Here is a 21280-nt window from a genome sequence, read left to right as displayed (position 1 = left end):
CGGGCCTGACCTAGGGTGAATTTTAAATAGGGATAATTTTTAATGATTTTAAATAGTCACAGCCACTAATATTTGGATTTTAATTGGTTTTTAGAAGGGGTAATTTTGTATATTGTTTTAACATGCTGTGAGCCGCCCTGAGTCCCATGGGGAGAAGGGCGGCATATAAATTTTGTAAAATAAATAAAATAAATAAATAAAGTATTTTGCTGCTGGGAAAAAAAAAAGGACAATCACAATGTGGTACCAGAAATATATTATACAATGTTGGAAATCACTTAAAATGCTGTTGTTCCTGCTACTTATTGCTACTTATTGCAGGGCTTGCATAAGTAGAATTCCCTGTATATATAGAATTCTCAGTATATGTAAAAAGGCACCTGACAAACTCTGTATAAATTTCCAATTGCAAGAAAAGTAGCCACTATCTGATAATCACTGAGAATAGCTCTGAAGATGGTACAATAAATTCTGGGGCCAGCTGCAAAGTGCCATCTTAACTAGTTTAAACTTCAAGAGGAGAAATAAATCTCTACTACTAGTGTCTATTAGTATCTCTTTCAATGAAGAAAAGTAAGAATAATACTGATATCCACACCATTAGACATTTTCACTAAAACTACTGCAATACTAAAAATGAAAATTCAAAAGACCATTTCATCTAATTCTGCTTTGGTGTTTCTCATTTCTCATCTGCCATCAGTAATATTGGTTTGTTCATGGTATTCTTCCAACATTTGTGGATCAGTATGATTTCTCCAATGCTTCTTAGAACACAGGTAGTCCTCAACTTATGACCACAATTGAGCCCAAAATTTATGTTGCTAAGCGAGACAGTTGGGTGAATTTGCCTCATTTTATGACCTTTTTGCCGCAATTGTTAAGTGAATCACTGCAGTTGTTAAGTTAGTAACGTGGTTGCAACTTGAATCTGGCTTCCTTGTTGACTTTGCTTGTCAGAAAGTCATAAAAGCTGATCACATGATCCCAGGATGCTGCAAACATCGTAATTATGAACCAATTGCCAAGCATCCAAATTGTGGTCACGTGACTGGGGGGATGCTGTAAGTGTGAAAAATGATCATAAGTCACTTTTTTCAGTGTCATTGTAACTTTGAACAGTCTCTAAACAAATGGTTGTAAGTCAAGGACTACCTGTAATGTGCTTGTTTTTAATCAATGCTGTTATTACAGAGAAATATTAATACTAAAGAGGAAAGAATGTTGAATAAAAAGTAAGACAAATTTATTGACATAAGTCTACATTTACAATTATATAAATGTATTAACATATTTTTATTATTACAAATACAAAAGAATTTAAAAAATCAAGTATATCATTAGATAAACATCATTTGTGAATTCTATTTTTATATAAGGATTATTGCTATAATTAAAAAGAACACTGTGTACATATGAATGTGTATATATGAATATGAATGCATGTATATATCCACATACACACCATCAATTATAATAGTGTATTTTAAACTATAAATGTCATAAAATATCATAAAAAATAATAATTACAATAATCAGACATCTATCTCTATCTCTATCTCCATTCTGTATGATGATGCTGTCAGTGAGATAATATAACTCTGTTTATTTGTACTATGTATATATGTGTGTGTGTGTGTGTGTGTGTGTAGGTCTTTGGTTAATCGGGTTTTCTCCCGCGTAAAATTGGAAGTGTCTTGTCGACGTTTCGACGGTCACATTCGTCATCTTCAGGCTGGTGTCTTCAGCTTCGTGCTTCTAGGAGTAGTGTGTGATCGTAGCTGTTTCTTCCTTTTAACTGCCAGTGGGGTTTGAGCTGATTGGGTGGGAGCTTGGCTGTGTTCTGATTGGGTGGAGGTGTGTTCTGATTGGTTAAGGAGCTTGGCTGTGCTCTGATTGGAAGGGGGGTTGGCTGTGCTCTGATTGGCTGGGGGAGTGTTCTGTTTGGGTGGGGGCTTTGTTGTGCTCTGATTAGTCTGAGTTGCAGGGGGATTTGAGATGGTGAGCTTCATTGCTGTTGTTTGGCTTCGTGTTCGTGGTCATGCCACATCTTTATGCTGGGTGTCAGTTTGCTTCATGTATGGATTGGAGGGGTTTAAAGTGGCTAATGATGCAGCTGTAGACTGGCTTCTAGTTTGTGGTCGTGCCTCATCATCTGTGTGGGTTTGGGTTTGCTTTTTGCGTGGATGTGTGGTGGTGACCTCCTGTGTGGTTTTCGTGAGTGTGGGTCTGGTGTCATTCTTTGTGTTAGGGACTCGTTTGCCAATAAGGGCGGGTTTCCAAATGGCTGGTAGGCGGGAGGTATCATCTCCTTTATTCATGCTGTGTGGGCGTTTTTCTATCTCGATGGCTTCTCTGATTATTCTGTTGTTAAAGTGTTCAGTTTTGGCAATAGTTCTGGTCTTTTTAAAGTCAATTTTATGTCCTGTGGCTTTAAGGTGTTGGACCAGGGAAGAAAACCCGATTAACGTGGGAGAAAACCCGATTAACCAAAGACCTACATACAAACACCCGCGAAAACCTCAGAAAACATATATATATATATATATATATATATATATATATATATATATATTGTGTCCAAATAATCACGATCACCAAGAGTAGATAAAATGTTTATAAACAATTAAAAAGTTTAAAAACAGTTTAAAAGCAATAAAACATTTAAAATTATCGGCAACCGAGCTTTCGTCGGACTCTCCCGACATCATCAGGAGCGCGTGTACCGAGGCCCGGTTACGCGCTCGCGCAGCCGGATGCAGGCATGTGAGAATTGTATATAAACCCTCCCAAACACTGCCTCAGCAACCCTGATGATGTCGGGAGAGTCTGACGAAAGCTCGGTTGCCGATAATTTTAAATGTTTTATTGCTTTTAAACTGTTTTTAAACTTTTTAATTGTTTATAAACATTTTATCTACTCTTGGTGATCGTGATTATTTGGACACAACATGGACGCACCCAAGAGTCGCATTTTTAATTCTATCTCCAGCCAATATATATATATATATATATATATATATATATATATATATATATATATATATATATATATATATATATATAATATATATACCCGAATACGCCAAGACCTGTATATATATATATATATATAATTAACCTGACTTATATGGTTTCATAATTTCCTTTCTAGAGTAGAAAATAATACATCTGCACTATTTGTAGATAATTCCAAAGATTAAAATGCTTTAAAAAATTATCTTACTTGAGAAATGCAAAGGATGCTCTATTTAACTCAGTAGAATGGGTGATCTGTATAAAGAACATACCTGTATGTTGTATCTTGACAAAAAACAAGCTGTACCAACAGCTATAGAAAATGTTGTTGGGTGGCTTTGTCCAATTACTTTTTCACAGAGTTGTAGGAGAAAAAATGATGGGAAATCATTTTTGTCTAACCTGGGTTAGACAAAAGATGGGATATACTTTCAGCAAATAACTATAAAAATAGCCAGGAAAAGATGGGGAAAAATTCTCACCTCTGTCACAATTTAGTTCATCACTGTTATCCACACAATCTTGAATTCCATCACAAAGCCATCTGATAGGTATACAGTACGCTTTATTTTTACATTGAAATTGGTCTTCTTTACATTCTGTTACACAGTGCATCTGTATAAACATACATTCATATGTGGCAGTGATTATTGCCAATCAAGATAGCAGAAGTATAATTGGAGCAACTAGAATTTAACAAAACCAGTTTAATAATTTAATCATTGGTATTTTTTATTGATAAGAGTATGTCATCACAGAATATAAAGTGCTACATTCACAATTTTCATCTTTAATAATAATCAATATTCAAAAGCTCCTTGGCAATAAAAGATTCCTTATTCTTTTCCCTCTCGCCCACATCTCCATATACTTTCAATAAATACATTTTGAAGATTAGGGTATCTTGAAGGAAAATCCAGGGGATTAATCAGAACAGGGAGATCAAATAACCTATGAATTCCTAGTTTATATAGTGGTGCAATTATTTTTTGCAAGACACCAATGAGATAATGCCCACTGATTCTTACACACAAAACAATCAGCCACACAGTTCTATAAACTGTCCTTTATTTATTAATGCATTATTTTGGGGAAACAAAATCATATAACTGGGAAGCAACAATAGGCAAAATGAAACTATTTCAGTATAAACATTTTTTTAAAAAAAATAAAGATAAAAATAAGAAAGGATTTATATACACATAGTAAAAAAATTACATCTGCAACCCAGCCACCTAATTTTTTATTGTACAAAAAAGGATTTAAATGCCTTTAAAAATAATTAGCCAAATGTATCTTTAATGTACAGTATTCTAGAATTGGAGACTATCATCAAAAGAACACAATTGTTCCTTATATCAATGAAAACATTAATGCTATTATTGAAATACAGAATTTTTCTAAACATTGGACCTATGTTTTATGGATAAATTCCTGAGTCAAAAAGCTATTCCACAGTATTGCTATTTTAAATTCAAGTTTCTAAACTTGTAGATGAAAACTTTGGATCAGATTAAGATATTTAATGTCTTACTTCATCAGAACCATCAGGACAATCATATTCTCCATTGCATCTAAAAGATGCTGAGATACAGCCTCCATTGGCACAGACATATTCACTTGAAGAGCAGGTTGGGGACGCTGTTTAAGACATAACATTGAAAACAGGCAAATGAAATAACATAATTTCAGATTAATAGATAGATTGCGGATACCATATTTGGGTGTACCTTATCTTTAAAAACCTAGAAGATAATGGACCTCGATGTACAGAATATGGTGAAGAATATGGGCCAGTATATATTCTTATTTTTATTCCCATACATCCACTCAGGACTTTAACAACAGAATGGTAAAATGTAGTCACAAATACTGTTTGTGAATGATTTCTGTCATTATATACAGTACATTTATAAGTGGCTTTAGAGAAATCAATATTTCAGAAGAGATCAAATTTCTATAATTTTTATACAGATTTATTTCATTCAAAATTGCATACAGTACAAATCTCATTCTTTAAATATTGAGGAAAAACAAACTATACTGCTCAGAGTATATTTGAACTGTTTTCATCTGTAATCAACACATTATTATAACATCTTTCTTCAAACTGTTGCCTTGCATTATTATTGAATAATAATTATTTGAATAATTGAATAATAATAATTATTCAATTCCAGGTTGGCTTGACCATTGCACAACCTTATTGACATGATGGAAAGGTAGCCCAATGTTTCAGAAAATTATCAGCTTAGGGAAGGATACTATAGAACCAATAAGAATTATCATATAAATTGCTAGTGTTTTTAAGATTTCTCAGCAACAATTTAGAAAAAATGCAGTCAGTTCACATTTAAAGACTCTATATTATAAAAATACACTCGAGTATTAATTTTAAGGTCCCAAAATACACTGTATCAAATCCATTTTGATTCCCAAAAGCCAATGGTACAATTCTATGTGAAAGTGTATTATGACATGTTTCCATATTAAGACTGTGTTTTATTACAGTTTCTAAGAACTGAATGCATTTGGGTCAATATAAAAAGGGGAAAAAATAACATTGCCATACGTGTATACTATAGGCCACCCAACCAAACAGAGGAAATAGATGAACTTTTTGCTAGTCTGTTAACTAAGATATGTAGGAAGCAAATCACAATAGTAATGGGGGACTTTAACAGCCCTGACATCAACTGGGAGACAAACTCTGCACCAAGTGGGAGATCAAACAGATTCCTGACAAACCTAGCAGACACCTTTATCTCCCAAAAAGTAGAGAAGGGAACTAGGGGATCGGCCATATTGGGCTTAATTCTTACTAACAGAGATGAAATGATAGAAGGTGTTGAAGCCACAGGAACCTGGGGTGTGTGTGGTCATGCAATATTGGAATTCAACATTATTCAAGCACAAGCAATAGAATATAGTCAAGCTAGAGTCTTGGAATTTAAGAGAGCTAATTTCAATAAACTTAGAGCTTGGGAAGGATTCTGTGGATGACAATCCACAAGGAGAAAACAACTCAATAAGTTTGGGAAATTTTGAAAAGTGAGATTATAAAAGCCCAGTCTTGCACAATACCAATGAAGAAGAAAAATAACAGTTCTCAAAAGAAACCAGCATGTCTGCATAAAGAACTCTCTGATAAATTGAAAGACAAAAAGGACAAACATAAAAAGTAGAAATGGGCACATAACTAAGGCAGAATATCAGCAAATAGCCCGAGCCTGCAAAGATGAAGTGAGGAAAGCTAAGACTCAAAGTGAACTAAGGCTTGCGACAAAAGTAAAAAAAAAAAAAAAGCTTCTTTCAACACATAAAAAAAGAAAAAAGTTAAGGAAATGATTGGTCCATTAGTGGGAGAAAGTGGCAAGAAGGTGACAAGCAACAGGGAGAAAGCAGAACTATTCAACTAGTTTTTTGCATCTGTCTTTACACAAAGGGAAAAAGCAGTCCAGCCTATCAAAAATAGTACCATAAAAAACAGATTAGAAACACAAGTTAACATAGGCTAGAAAACGGTAAGCGAGTTCCTGTCCACCCTAGATAAGTTCAAATCACCAGGATCAGATGCATTATACTCCTAGGTTCTGAAGGAACTGGCAAATGTTCTGGGCCCAGTGCTCTTCAACATATTCATCAATGATTTCAATGAGGATATTGATGAGGAACTCATCAAATTTGCAGATGACATCAAGCTAGCAGGAATAGCCAACACTGCAGAAGATAGGATTAAGATACAGAAGGATCTGGACAGACTTGAACACTGGGCACTATCTAACAAAATGAAATTCAATGGTGAAAAAATAAGGTTCTACATTTAGGCAAGAACAACCAAATGCAGTTATAGTATAGGTGGTATCTTACTCAATAGTAGTAACTGTGAAAGGGATCTCAGAGTCCTAGTGGACAATGGCTTAAATATGAGCCAGCAGTGTGCTGCAGTTGCCAAAAAAGCCAACACAGTGCTAAGCTGCATTAACAGAGGAATAGAATCAAGATCACATAAAGTGTTAATACCACTTTACAATGCCTTGGTAAGGCCACACTTGGAATATTGCATCCAGTTTTGGTCACTATGATATAAAAAAGATGTTGAGACTCTAGAAAGAGTACAGAGAAGAGCAACAAAGATGATTAGGGGACTGGAAGCTAAAACATATAAGGAACGGTTGCTCGAATTGGGTATGTCTAGTTTAATGAAGAGAAGGACGAGGGGGGACATGATAGCAGTGTTCAAATATCTCAGGGGTTGCCACAAAGAAGAGGGAGTCAGGCTATTCTCCCAAGCACCTGAGGGCAGGACAAGAAGCAATGGATGGAAACTAATCAAGGAGTAAAGCAACCTAGAACTAAGGAAAAAATTCCTGACAGTTAGAACAATTAATCAGTGGGACAACCTGCCTCCAGAAGTTGTGAATGCTCCAATACTGGAAGTTTTTAAGAAGAGACTGGATAGCCATTTGTTTGAAATGGTATCCTGCCTGAGCAGAGGGTTGGACTAGATGACCTCCAAGGTCCCTTCTAACTTTTTTATTTTATATTATTGTTATTGTTATTATTACTGTTATTACTGTTATTGTTATTATTATTATTAATTTTGGACCTCAAGCATGCAGCTTCACTAAGATTATATTAAAAGGCTCCATTCTTGTCTTTGAGAGATCATATAGTGAGAAAAAGATTCCTTTTTACATGGGTATATCAATTAAAACAAACCCAGATGGATGTCAAGAACAAAACAAAATCACAGAAAAAATGTTGAGATTGTATATAAGTGTGCAAATTATTAATATACATATAATAAACATTGATATGGATATGTGGTATAATTTTAAAAATGCTTATGAGAGAATAAACTACAACATCAAGATGAAAGTATAAAGAAAACGTGCATTCAAAAAAATAATGATACAGCAGAACATAATGTAAGGTAACTCATAATCTAGTGAAGAGAATTTGAGCCAAGGTGTTATAGTAGTTAAGGTACCAAACTAGGATTGGATAAATTTAGATTCGAGTCCCCCCCAGGCATAAAGTCTCACTTTTTCTTAACCCAAACTACTTCACTATCTTGTGACCATGAAGAATTACTGGAAGATGTTGCAGCAAGTTTTTGAATCCCTAAAGCAGGGGTGTCAAACCCAATCTCGTCACGTGATGTTTTTTGCTTTTGCGTAGCTGGGATGGTCATGGCCTGCATGTGACACATCTGGCCAGTTTGACACCCCTGTCAGACTAGGTAATCATGCTACAGATAATATATATATCTATATTTATATCTATATCTATATCTATCTATCTATCAAGAAATCTAATGTTATTTTTCATATAATGGCATAAGTATTCAGATAATTAATAATGGGTAAATGGTTACCTGATTCACAATTCTTCTCATCCTCTCCCAGTATGCAGTCATCATATCCATCACATTTCCATTTTGCTGCTATGCAATGACCATTGGAGCACTGAAACTGGTCTTTTAAGCACTCAGAATCACAATATCTCTGATATAAAAACAGTGTAACTAATTTAATTTATATAATACCAATCAAATGTATTTGCAAGTAAAAGCTGGCCTTAAAGTTATTGGAGAATTCTTTGATTTTACAACTGCAATAAGAAGTCTCACAAGTGTCAATAGTTTTAACAGTTACAAAAATAACTCTATCTGTAAAAAGATAGACTGACATAATTACATTTATTTTGCTCTTTATTGTTTTTAAAAAACATATATATATTCTGCCTTTCCTCAAAGCAGTGAGCAACGATAGCAGTATAAGCTATTGTATCACATGTAACATTTTGAGTAGTGGAAATACATTTACCCTCAATGCTTATAGGGTTAAATCTTAAACTTCTTGTTTCTTTAGATGAAGGACATATTAATCTCAATTGAATCATATCTGTTAGCATTTTTCCTATAACATTTACTAATTCATCACAACAGATCTCCTACTTTTCCAGAGCAGCCAGTGTAGGAGGTGGGTCTGCCTATTTCTTGTTTGTGTCCAGTTCACATGTCTTTACCAGTAATTCTGAATCATTATATATCCATAAATCAACAGATTCTTTTTTAAAAAAATTGCGTTTTTGATAGATTTAGCTATTTCTGTGTATTAGCCATTGAAACATAATGTTCATGGGGCAAGTTTCTGGAACTGTTCACATTTTCCAGCAATTAGGCTTAGAAAGATTTTTTGGGCAACAGCAAGTTTATTTGATCAGAAATAAACATGTATTTGATTGTAAACTACCCAGGGTCACTTAGGTGAGATGGGTAGTATAGAAATTTAATAAACAAAATAATAATAAATAAATTGCCTACATTTTTAAAACAATTTTAGGCTAAAAAGTATTCTTTAAAGTTTTGCTGCCACAGTCCCAGAATGACATAGCATTTATAACATGAAATTATCTCTTCTCATTCTGGTTTTATTTCTTGGCAATGAAGTGTCCTAAGGAGCATTATAGCCCATCACTTTCTCACTGGACCAATTACTTAAAAATAAAAATAAGGGGAAAAAAAACCCTTTTATTTAATGATAGTATTGCCTAAATAGATGTTATGATTTCTTTTGAAAAGTAAAGACTGTTGTGCTGATGTAAAGAATTATAGTTTATTTTCGAGCCCAATCCACCATTGTTTTCTTGTTATTTATATCCGTCTTCTTTACTTTTTCTCTTTGTCCTCTATCACTTACCCATTCACAACTATCTCTTACTTCAGATTTTTTCCTCCTAATATCCATATTAGGAAGTACCTTACTGAAATACAAATAATCTCTCCTTTTATCATATTCCTCATATTCATTTATCTGGAAATAAAACCACCTATCTTTGTGTTTGGACAGAGTATTAAGAAACCCTTCATATAAAGGATCAAAAGAAAAGAGAGTCAATAAGTAAAAACGGACAATTTTACGTCAGAAAAGGAGGAGGTTCGTAGATCTTTAGTTTCACGTCGGAGAAGTGAACGACGGTGTTCCGGTAAGTGTGATGAGTACGTAATAGGTCCATAGCACTACCTCGTACAGTAGTTTCCGTTGGAAAAGAGGTACCAATTTGTACAGATTGGATGTCAGTATGTGTGACAGTTTTTGTTTTACTATCTATTGGCCATTACTGTCTCTGCTCCAAACAATAAGAAATACTTTTATTCAGGGGTCATCCTTCCCAATTAATTGCCAATTCCCAATCACTGATTTTTAAATTCAAAAATTTGTTTTTGTGGTTTTTCTAAGTAAACTGCCCAAAGTAATGCATACTGTAATCTTTTATACCTTACAGATGGTATCTTTCAAGTGACCTATAGTGTTCCCTCTGGATTTCTTGCACTGTTATGATTACCTGATTCCTCATGATGTATCTCCAGTAAGTAACAAAATAGATGATTTGGAAATCTACAACCAAATACTACTTTACCTCATCTGAACCATCTGCACAGTCATAATCACCATCACACCAGAATCTTGCAGACATGCAGTCTCCATTTGAGCAGTGAAAATCCTTCTGAGTGCATGTCTGTGGTTCTGAAAAAAGGAAAAATTCTCTAAAGTCTAATCCTTTCAACTGCTTGTTTTTCTCAGTTCTTAAACAGGAACATACTACCTGCTTGTTACTGAAATATAAATGATGAACGGAGAAATAGGAAGCTGAGGTGCTATGCATGCTGCCTTGAACTTCTGATGGAACAGTGGGATATAAATCCAATATAGGAATAAATACTCTGCTTCCACTCTACAACTGATATTTGCTGCTTAATGTTCCCAACTCAGAAATCACACTGAGTTTTCAAAACTGACAGCCTTTGATAAATTTGGTTTCTATGAATTATCCAATCACTTTTTAAAGGCAAGAAATTAATGGCCATCATCACATTTTATGGTTGAATTCCTCAGGTTATATATGGATTCTGGCAAAGAATTGCTTTCTTTTGCCTGCTTTAAATCTTCCTCTCTAATCAAATTCACTTGATAGCTCCCAGTCCTAGTGCTTTAAAAGAGGGGGGGGAACCTCTCCTAGTCATTTTCTACAGATCATAGATACCATACTTTAAAGTGAAGGGAACTAAAATTTTTACTTCTTAAAAGCAGAAAGAAAAGGGGTTGAGCACAATTCCTAAGAGAATCGTGGGTTTTTCACTAATTTATCCCTGAGGTGAATTGGGCTGAAAAATGTTTCTTCAAGTCATCCCCTGAAACATATAGTCAAGTGGGAACACCTGAGTCACTGGGATCTAAGTTGAAGACTTTAGTCATTATGTTCCTCTTCATATAGATTATAATTAGGAACAGGAAAACTGGAATTTATGTCCTGTACAACTGAAATACAAAAATGACTTGGAATGCCAAAAGCATGACGAAAATGCCTTACAAGGATTCTAATAATCTGCTGGAACCAAGACACCGCAGACACTTTTTATTATGTCATTTCTTTCTGTAATAAAATCCTGCCTCAATCCATAGAAATTCCAAGTGATTTACAAAAAAATAAAACATTATAAAACAATAATAAACACTATCCAATTATTATAGTAACAGTAGATTACTTTAACCATAGTTGCACCATAGCTTGATATAAGGGCATTGCAGTGTTGGATTTTTTTTTTTAAACTTCAGCCCAATTCCTAATGGACTCTACAGTGGAATTTCCCTTGTTCCCAATTGCTGCACCATAATTTCACTGAACTATCCACTATGACCCTAATTATAACATAAACAATAGGCACTTTAAACCACATCAATTGATATTTGAATTAGCTTACTTTATCCCCCAATGTACATGTGTTTATACTGCTTTAAACAACATTGCATTTGCCATTTGGTTGACCATTCACCAAATATGAAGAGTTCCTTCTAGACTTTTTCACAGCCATTTTTGTTGATTGAATTGTTTGGTATCTTCTGCAAACCATGTCAGATCACTGTTTACTCCTAAATCAGGATAATTGATCAAAATGAAAAGCACTGGTCTCAGCATAGATCCTTGAGAGTTTCTACTTACTCCACTGAAAAAAATGCTAATTTATTCCTATACTGCTTGCTGTCTCTCTGACTAATTAGCAATCCCCAAAAAATGGCAGGACTGCTTTAGTCATAACACAAAAGCTTTTGATAAGGAATTTTATCAAAGACTTTGGAAAATCCTCTGATAATTTATAATTCAAAAAATGTGGCAAAATTGTTGTATAGTTCAGCTGATTTCGGTATAGGTATGATGAAGTGGCTTCTAGTCTGCAATTTTAATAATAATCTATTTTAGTACATTAACAAAAAAAATCAATATATTTAGAATTTACCTCTTCAAATATTTTTGCTATTGTAGATTAAAATGGCAACACATTAGGAATTGACTTAAGTACTAGGACTTCCAGTGAGGACATGGCAAGCAAAATGTCTGTAAAGGAGCAGGGATGGAATTTAGGGTGGGGATTGCCAAACAGATGCTGAATTGTGGCTGGCAAAATTCTCTGGAGAAAGGAGAGATTGTGAGACTGCCCACATGTACTCCAGAGAGCTGTTCCTCAGTAGTAGACTTCAGGAGCCATGGTCAGTTTAATCAAGCATCTAGGAATTGAGGGATTCCATCTAAGCTCATAGTCATAATGTAGCCTCTATGGACAGAAAGCTTGACCAAGCATTCTTTTGAATAATTTTGAAATGCTTTTTAAATATTAAGAACATTCAGAACAAGTTTTTATCACATTTACTTAGTCAGTCTCCTCCTTAATGAAACAAGTTTTAAGTATAAATTTAAGATTTTTATTTTTTTTAAAAAAATACTTTTTGGAATAAAAAGCAAAAGGGTATTTAAAATGTTGATTTTGGAAAGTTAAAAATAGACTAAAGGTCCAGACGGATTTGAAATAAAACTTTGAAATTAATTATAACAATCTTTCCTGTGGGGAAATTATTATTCTTTGGATTCCTTAGTGTGGAAAAGGGTGGGAAAGAGTAGGGAAACATGATAGGATGGGATTTTAAAGGTTGGACCTTAGAAATTGTTAGCATAAATTAAAGTTTTCAATTAAATGAGAAGAATACTTAAAGTCACCTTGTTAATACAGAATGGAGTAAACTATTTTAATATTGGACTTTTTAAAATGATATTTGTGAATAATGGACTCAGAAGTTAATTTTAAGAACATCTGGAACAGATGGAGTGTAAATGATGTTACAGACGAGCAAGCTCTACCAAACTAGATTGAAATGATTTGATTTGAGTGTGGGCTTAAAAATGACAACTTTCAAGAATGATATGGAAAAAGATATTATATTGGACATACAATGAAACCAGCTTATGTGTTAATAATTAAAAGGGACATAGAAGTAACAAACCAGAAAAGTGAATTGGATACCTTTTATATACTGGATTTTTTTAAAAAAATCCTAATGAACCATGAGGGCAGTTGGAGTGAGAGAAAGTGACTGGCCCAAAGTCATCCAGCCTGTTTTTCACACCTAAAGCCAGACTAGAATTCAGTCTCCTGGTTTCTATGCTAGTACCTTAACTACTATACCAACAAACAAAAAAATTAGACACAAAACCGCTAAGTTTATTTATTTAATCAAGATTAAAATAGATATGCAGGAACCTTTAATGGACTTTTGCTAAGTAGGATTGAATGATGAGGTTTTAAGATTTTGTTTAAAGTTAAGAGATGAGATATGGGAAGAAGAGAGAATTTATTGTATTTTAAAAGAAGGTGATAAGTTATTAAAATTGTTTACTCTTGTGATGAGGGGGAAATATTATATATATCTCTTCTGCAGTTTCCAATTTTTAAATTTTTATTCTTACATCTTTTAATTCATATTAGTTTTTATGTTTTAAATTGTAATCTTTCATAAAATTATTATAAAATGGGGAATTATTTAAGCACCCATAATATTTTAATGAGGCTAGAACATTTTTAGAAAAAATAAATTATTAAAATAGAAAATTATAATCAGCAGATTTTATCTTTAATATTATTAATAATTTATCTAAAGTATTAAGGTAAAATAAATAGCAGAAACAAGACTATAACTGCTTTCCCTTTTTTGGTAGAATGATTTACAAATTTACAATTGTATGAGAGTTGCAGTTCGATTCTCATCAGGCTCAAGGTTGACTCAGCCTTCCATCTTTCCCAGGTCGATAAAATGAGGACCCAGACTGCTGGGGGCAATATGCTGATTCTGTAAACCGCTTAGAGAGGGCTGTAAAGCACTGTGAAGTGATATATAAATCTAAGTGCTATTGCTAAGTGCTACTGCTATGACATTACTTACTGCAGTTTTCTTCATCAGAATTGTCACCACAATCATTTTGACTATCACATCGCCAATGATCTGGAATGCAGTTGCTATTCTTGCACTGGTATTCATGAGGGCCACATGTCTTTTTATCTGTCACAAAAAATTATACTATTTTTGTTAACATACAGTACTTCTAATTATGCATGACTGTAAATAATAAAAATGCATTGCAAATTACCAGTTATCACATTTTAAACATTTCAGAAGTAGAAGTAATAAATACTAAAAAAAGATCCATACTACAATGCAAACTTTATAAGGAGAAGAGGAGAGAAAGAAAGAGAAATAATAAATTTTGGATTAAATCTTTTGTTAAATAAACTAAATTTCTGGGTTGCATCAGTATAATTTAGGTACATTTTGAAATAAACCAATTTTACTCCATTAACACCCCTAGATTTTGGCATTGAACTGCACTAAAAAATAATGCAGCAAAATGTGTCATCCTCAATCTTTCATGAATTCATCTGACAGTAAATAACAGAATGTTTAATGTATTAACATCATTATGGCATTACATTATAATCTGATATTCTTCTGTTAGTGAAAGTAAGGAGAAGAAGAAAATGATCAAAGGCAAGTTGCATTAATTCAGTTACAGTGGCAATGAGTGCACAATTGGAAGATCTGAAGTTAGGGACAAATCGTTAAGGGCAGAAACAGACTAGAAGTCCTCCAAAGTCCCTTATTTTGTTATTCTGCTAAGAATCAATCTATGATGTCATAATCAATCAACAAACAATCAATCTTCTGATTTATGGATGGCCATATCAATTAGATAAATAAATTTCATAAGGCATTATAAGCAAAATGATTCTTCAGGTTGATAGCCAATAATGTTATTTTTCTAAATATACCAATTTTGAATAAATAAGAAAATCATAGGGAAAATTAAATTTCCTATTAGTTGTTTAGAGTACTCACCACAATTTGCTTCATCAGATCCATCAGCACAGTCTGGATCCTCATCACACACCCATAGTTTAGAAATACAGTGCTTTGTGGTTTTACACTGAAAATGGTCAGGAGAACAGCTGTTTTCCGCTTTAAAATAAAAGATGGAAGAGGTGTATTTATAAAATGAATTAAGATGATCAGTCAGTATCAAAAAGAGTTTTTAAATTCTATATATCTTTTTGAATGCCTTTTTAACCCAGCTATTAAAAATAAGCTATTACTTCAAACTAATTTATCAAAGTAAATTCAGCAATATACTTTATTGCAAGGTACAGTACTTTAACGAAATATATTATATTTGATTAATATAAGGAAACACTAACAAGTCCTTTTATAATGAATTCAAATCTCTTATTAACTGATATATATATATTGTGCCTTTGAGGGTGACTGCCTGGACTACTCACTGCTGTTTTCATACCTAGGGTTTTTTTGTTTTTGTTTTGAAATTGCCACTCTCTCCTTCCTAGGGTATAAATAAATTAATTGGCCTCAAGTCGCCCAGCTGTCTTTGTGCCTAAGGCAGGACTACAACTTACAGCCTCTTGGTTTCTAGCCTAGTGCCTTAACCACTACCCCAAACTCACTCTCATATATGGTTACTCAAAAGTAAATCAAATTGGATGAATTTGTTCCCATCATATAGGATCCTACTTTTAATTATTTTACTTTAGTATAATTTAGTAATTTAATCTATTTTTAGGATTTGAAACTGACTAGACATGTGAAAAATAGCATTTATAGAAATAAACTATATACAACTTTTTTAAAAAAAACACATTCTTTTGAATGTTTCCTGCCATTGATATTAGTATTAGCTAGCATACTTAATAGACTTTGGTAAGAGCCAACAGTATTTATCCAACATCTGGATCTTAACACTTAGACTATGACATATTTTGTTTCTTACCATAGATATTCCCAGATATTCAGCTGGATATTATTCCCTCTGTGCTAAATAAAACTGTTATATTATAAAACCATGTGTAAACCACAGCATTATTGTTTGTTCCAAAAAACAGCTATTAAAAATAGTTGCTTATAGTATCTTTTACTATCTACATATTTACATAAATTTAGAGACTGAGTAAAAGTATAATTGCATACAACAGCAGACTGATGATGCCAGACCCCAAATCAGTGAATAACCTGACCTGGAAATTGTATATAAAAGTTGAAAAAAAGAGAGCATTAAGTCCTGTGGAATCCCACAGATAAAAGGCATTCACCTCCTCCATCAATATTGACTAGAACTGACTATAGAGAAAGGAAAACAGCATCCAGAAATATACTGTAATTAATAGTACTGAAAGTTGCTAAGTGCAGAATTCACTGAGGCATGTTGGCTTCCTGAAGAAGGGACATAGTGTCCCTTCCTTTATAAGCTGATACTACCACATGAAACCAATCTGAGGTCATTTTGTGGGAAGCTTTAGGACATAGGGACCTGAGTTTAATAAACAGGTGATTAAGACACCTGGTTCTAATAAACAGGAGGCTGAATTCAGAATGTGAAAGATCCTGCTCACTTCATCAGGAGTCTCCAGATAAACCCCATAATACCAAGCCTAGGCACCTGAACTGGACTTGCCCAGCAAATTGAAAGGCAATCAGAGAGTGATCTGACCACAGTAGTGGACTGATGGAAACATTCTTTATTAGCAAAGCATGTTACAGTTGCCCCAGGACAAAAACCAGGTCCAAACTGCAAACACTACTATGCATTGGTTCCTTGATGACTTGGGACAGGTCTGTAGTTGCTATGTAGGCCAAGGATTCCTGATCTGGCCTCTGTTCAAAGACATTTGTTAGCAAAATGAAATCTCCAAGGACTAACCAGCCATGGGGTTTCCATAGCCAACCTGGCAAAAGAATGTAAAAAATTAGATAGTATAGAGAATCAGAGAGATGAGGGGAAACAGGGAAATGGGCAAGAACTGTTATATGAGCTAAGAGGCTGAAACATTCCTTAGGTTCTGGGAAACAAGATAGCATTCAGAATTGTTCAGGAAGGTTCTTTCCCAATTCACTAGGATATAAGAGAGAAGTGAGGTAAAGCACAGACAGGCTTACAAAGATCTAGCCTATCACAATAAAGCACAGTTCTAGTCTTCCTGTGGAATCTGTTTTGTACTCTGATGTAGCTGAAGGGCTAGTAAGCAGGGATGATGTTCTGCAGCAGGGAGGGTGATATAACAACAATAATCCCAAATGTTTTCTATAGCCCATCTTCATCTAGAGGGTTTCACATTCAGTTATCTACAGCACAGGGCCACTGGGAGCCCTCAACAATTTATGAATGATAACAACCACCTTTCCCCACTTTCTTGGGTCCTTGGCTATTGTTAAACTCCTAAATTGGGAAGGTGCATTTCCAAACCCAAATCTGGCCAGGTATGTTTCCTTTCTCTGGGCTCTCCAGGTCTCAATTATACTTATTATTTTGGCTGTTCTATCCATGTAGACATCTCCATGTGGATTTATTACAAACCAACCTGATACTCAGAAGCAACATCAGGAGTCCAAGGCCCCTAAGGATCTGATATCCCAGTATAGAATAGAATACTAAGGCCTGGACATTGGACTACTCTCAGTTAGCAGTCTCAGCATGCCTAGGAAAGTCAGATTTCTACCATACCTATCCTTGCTTGTCACATTTTCAATATTTTTGCCTGCCTTTTCCTCCAGATCCTCCCATTCCTTGCTCTCACTTCTCAAGACAAAACACTCTTAACTCTCATTCATTCATCTGCTCTTACTCTACCCCTCAATGAACCTACACAAATAACTATAGTCACTCTAATCCTTCATAAAAACAGCAGATACACCATCTGGTCATTTCTGCATTCAAGCACTCAGCAGCCTGCATGGTATGCAGATTCTGTGACAGCTCTATTATCCATCCCATCATCCCATAACAACCTTCCCATCCTAAGTGGACAAAAATATTACAGTCATAGGTAGCTGCTTGGGTAACAAAGACTCTAGTTCAGAAGTCCAGCAGAGAGATTTCAATAGGCCAGTGCCTAGGGGTCAACATAAATGGCAGCTAGTCAAAGCCATTGGAGGCATCCAAATAATTTAGGTAGGGTCCCAGAAAAATCATCCACCAGCATTCTTTAATCACTCCAGCTCCTTCCTACCCTACAATAGGACGCTCCCTCAAATTTGTCCTCTCTGGCAAAAAAGTATCCTATGGGTCTGGGCTACCATCTATATATGTCTACACAAAATATCTATGTATCCTGGAATCATCTTTAGCCTTCTGTTTTATGATCAATATGTCTTTTTATATGTTTGAGATTTCTGAATTCTTACATATCTAAGAAAATGACTTACGACAATCTCCTTCGTCTTCTTCATCACCACAATTATCTTGTCCATTACACCTGAGATTTATTGGGATACATTTCTGATTCTTGGTGCACTTAAATTGACCTGGTAGGCAAACATGTGTGTCTGGAGGTTAGGGATAGGAAGGAAAGAAAATAAGGTAACGACGTTAAAAACATGCACACAAATAATCCTCATATCATATTGTTTTTCTTAATTAAGAATTATGTTTTTTTTTATTTTTATTAACCATTAATTATTATAATTTAAACATTCATTAAAATTATTATTTTTTAAATAAATTCAATAAAAAGCAAAATTTTTATAGAACATTTATAATGCAGCATTGTGTCCAACCTAACACTACTTTAAAAAGTGTAAGATGGATTTCTTGCTATAACTATTGTACAAGTACTAGTCAAATAACTAGTATAGGATCTAAATAGTAATGAATTATGAAAGCATTTGCAAAATGGTTGTACAAGTAGAATAACATAAAATAACAGGGTTGGAAGGGACCTTGGATGTCTTCTGGTCCAACCCCCTGCTCAAGCAGAGACCCTATACCAGGGGTGTCAAACTGCTGGCCCACGGGCCGGACGTGTCACGCGGAAGCCGTGCCCACCCCATTGCCAGCAATGGCAAACCAGTTCCAATACGTTGCGCAACACCACGTGACATCACGAGTTTGATATGTCTGCCCTATACCATTCTGGACAAATGGTTGTTCAATCTCTTCTTGAAAACCTCCAGTGATGGACCACCCATAACCTCTGGAGGCAAGCTGTTCCACTGATTGTTTTCACTGCCAAGAAATTCCTCCTTATTTCTAGATTGGATCACTCTTTAATGATCTTCCACTTATTACTTCTTGTCCTGCCTAAAGTTGCTTTGGAGAATAGATTGACCCTCTCTTTTCTTTGACAGGCCCTCAAGTATTAGAAGACTGCTAACATGTCACCCCTGGTCCTTCCTTTTGATAGACTAGATATAGACTAGCTAGTTCCTGTATGGTTTAGCCTTGTCATCTTTGCTGCTCTTCTCTGCACGCTTTCTACAGTATAAGCATCATTTTTCTAATCATCATGACTGAACTGGATATAGCATTCCAAGTATGGTCTTACCAGTGGAATATAAATCGGTACTATCATTTCATGTGATCTCAGTACTATCCTTCTGTTGATACAGCTTTTGACTGTATTAGGTTTTTTTTATATAGGTGTAGCACACTGCTGGCTCATATTTCAGTGGTTGTCCACTAGGACACCTAGATCTCTCTCATACTACTACTGTTAATCTAGATACCACTTATTCTATACCTGTGCAGTTAGCTTTTCTTGCCTAAGTGTAAGATATTACTTTTCTCACCACCGAATTCTATTTTGCTAGATAGGGCTTAATCTAAGTCTGTCTTCTAAAGCAGACATGTCAAACTCGCGATGTCACATGACATCGTGCAACGTATTGGAGCTTTTTCCCCATTGCCGGCAATGGGGTGGGCGCAGTTTCCTCATGATGCGTCTGGCCCGTGGGCCGGCAGTTTGACACCTCTGTTCTAAAGTGTTGGTTATTCCCACAGCTTGGTGTCACCTGCAAATTTGATGAGTTCCCCTTTTATTCCCTAGTCTAAATCATTTGTGCAGATGTTGAAGAGCACTGGGCCTAAGTCAAAAACTTAATTGTACTCACTGCATGCCCTCCTTCCATTTATATGAAGTTCCATTGAGGACTACAGGTTGAGTGTCATTTATTAGCCAGCTGTGAATCCCTGTGGTGGTGAGGTTATTTATCCCACATTTTTCTATCTTACTGAGAAGTAGGCTGTGATCTACTTTGTCAAATATCTTACTGAAGTCTAAATAAATAAATTAGGTCCACAACTTTTTCCCCGATCCACTAATTTAGTCACGTCAAACTAGGCAATAAGGTTTGTCCGGTATTACTAAACCTATGTTGGTTTCTAGTAATCCTTAGATTGTTTTTAGGTGCTTGCAAATCTGCTGCTTGATTACCTTTTCCAGGATTTTCTCAGGTATTGATTGGGCTGTAGTTTCCTGCATCTATTTTTTCTTGATTTGAAGACTGGAATCAGATCAGTTCTTTTCCAGTACTCTGGTAGTTCCCCAGGGCTCCACGAACTCTGAAAGCTTTTGTTCAGGAGTTCTGTGATCAGGTCTGCTAGCTCCTTCAGAATTCTGTGATGTAATTCAGCCTGTCCTGATTATTTGAACTCATCTAGAGTAGATAGGTGTTCTGGACTATTTTTACATGCATTCCTATTCACTCTTCTATGGTTTTAATGCAGAAGACAGATTGATAAATTGGACTATTTTTCCTTTTGCATGAAGGCAGATAAAAAGAATGAATTAAATAGGATGGGATTTGTACTTTGGGTGGCATGCTTATCTTTTTATGCAAAAAAAGATTGATAAAACTTTTAGAAATCATATAATAAGGGCTGCATTGTTGAGAGTTTGGCAAAAATATTTTTTTAAGTTTGATGTCAAACTTCCAATTTGGGTGATACCGTCACATATTTTTCTGACTATACCAAGATTTGTGGTTATGGAGGCGCCATCTTATAAAGATCTGCTATATTTGAGTGGTAGTGGTGAATGGTGCCTCAAATCCATAGATGTTTTGAGACGGAAATATCCAGACTTTTC

General features: G+C 34.8%; 1 protein-coding gene across 1 annotated transcript in view; it reads right to left on the bottom strand.

Moving 5' to 3' along the window:
• Positions 1–3500: 3500 nt before the first annotated feature.
• The window catches only part of LRP1B (LDL receptor related protein 1B), a gene marked incomplete at its 3' end in the record, with an annotated part of 540296 nt that continues 522516 nt past the window's right edge, over positions 3501–21280 (bottom strand). The window contains exons 66-72 of the mRNA XM_029284208.1: positions 18621–18740; positions 15249–15368; positions 14298–14414; positions 10447–10553; positions 8399–8528; positions 4553–4659; positions 3501–3633 (exon numbers count right to left, since the gene is read on the bottom strand). Of these exons, the coding sequence (XP_029140041.1) occupies positions 3501–3633; positions 4553–4659; positions 8399–8528; positions 10447–10553; positions 14298–14414; positions 15249–15368; positions 18621–18740 (834 nt within the window). The remainder of the gene's footprint in view (positions 3634–4552; positions 4660–8398; positions 8529–10446; positions 10554–14297; positions 14415–15248; positions 15369–18620; positions 18741–21280) is intronic.

This window comes from Protobothrops mucrosquamatus, unplaced genomic scaffold, assembly GCF_001527695.2.
Source record: "Protobothrops mucrosquamatus isolate PMUCROS unplaced genomic scaffold, P.Mucros_1.0 scaffold429, whole genome shotgun sequence".
Lineage (NCBI taxonomy): Eukaryota > Metazoa > Chordata > Lepidosauria > Squamata > Viperidae > Protobothrops > Protobothrops mucrosquamatus.
Note: the sequence above shows the minus strand (reverse complement) of the source record. Positions and strands in the feature narration are given on the sequence as shown.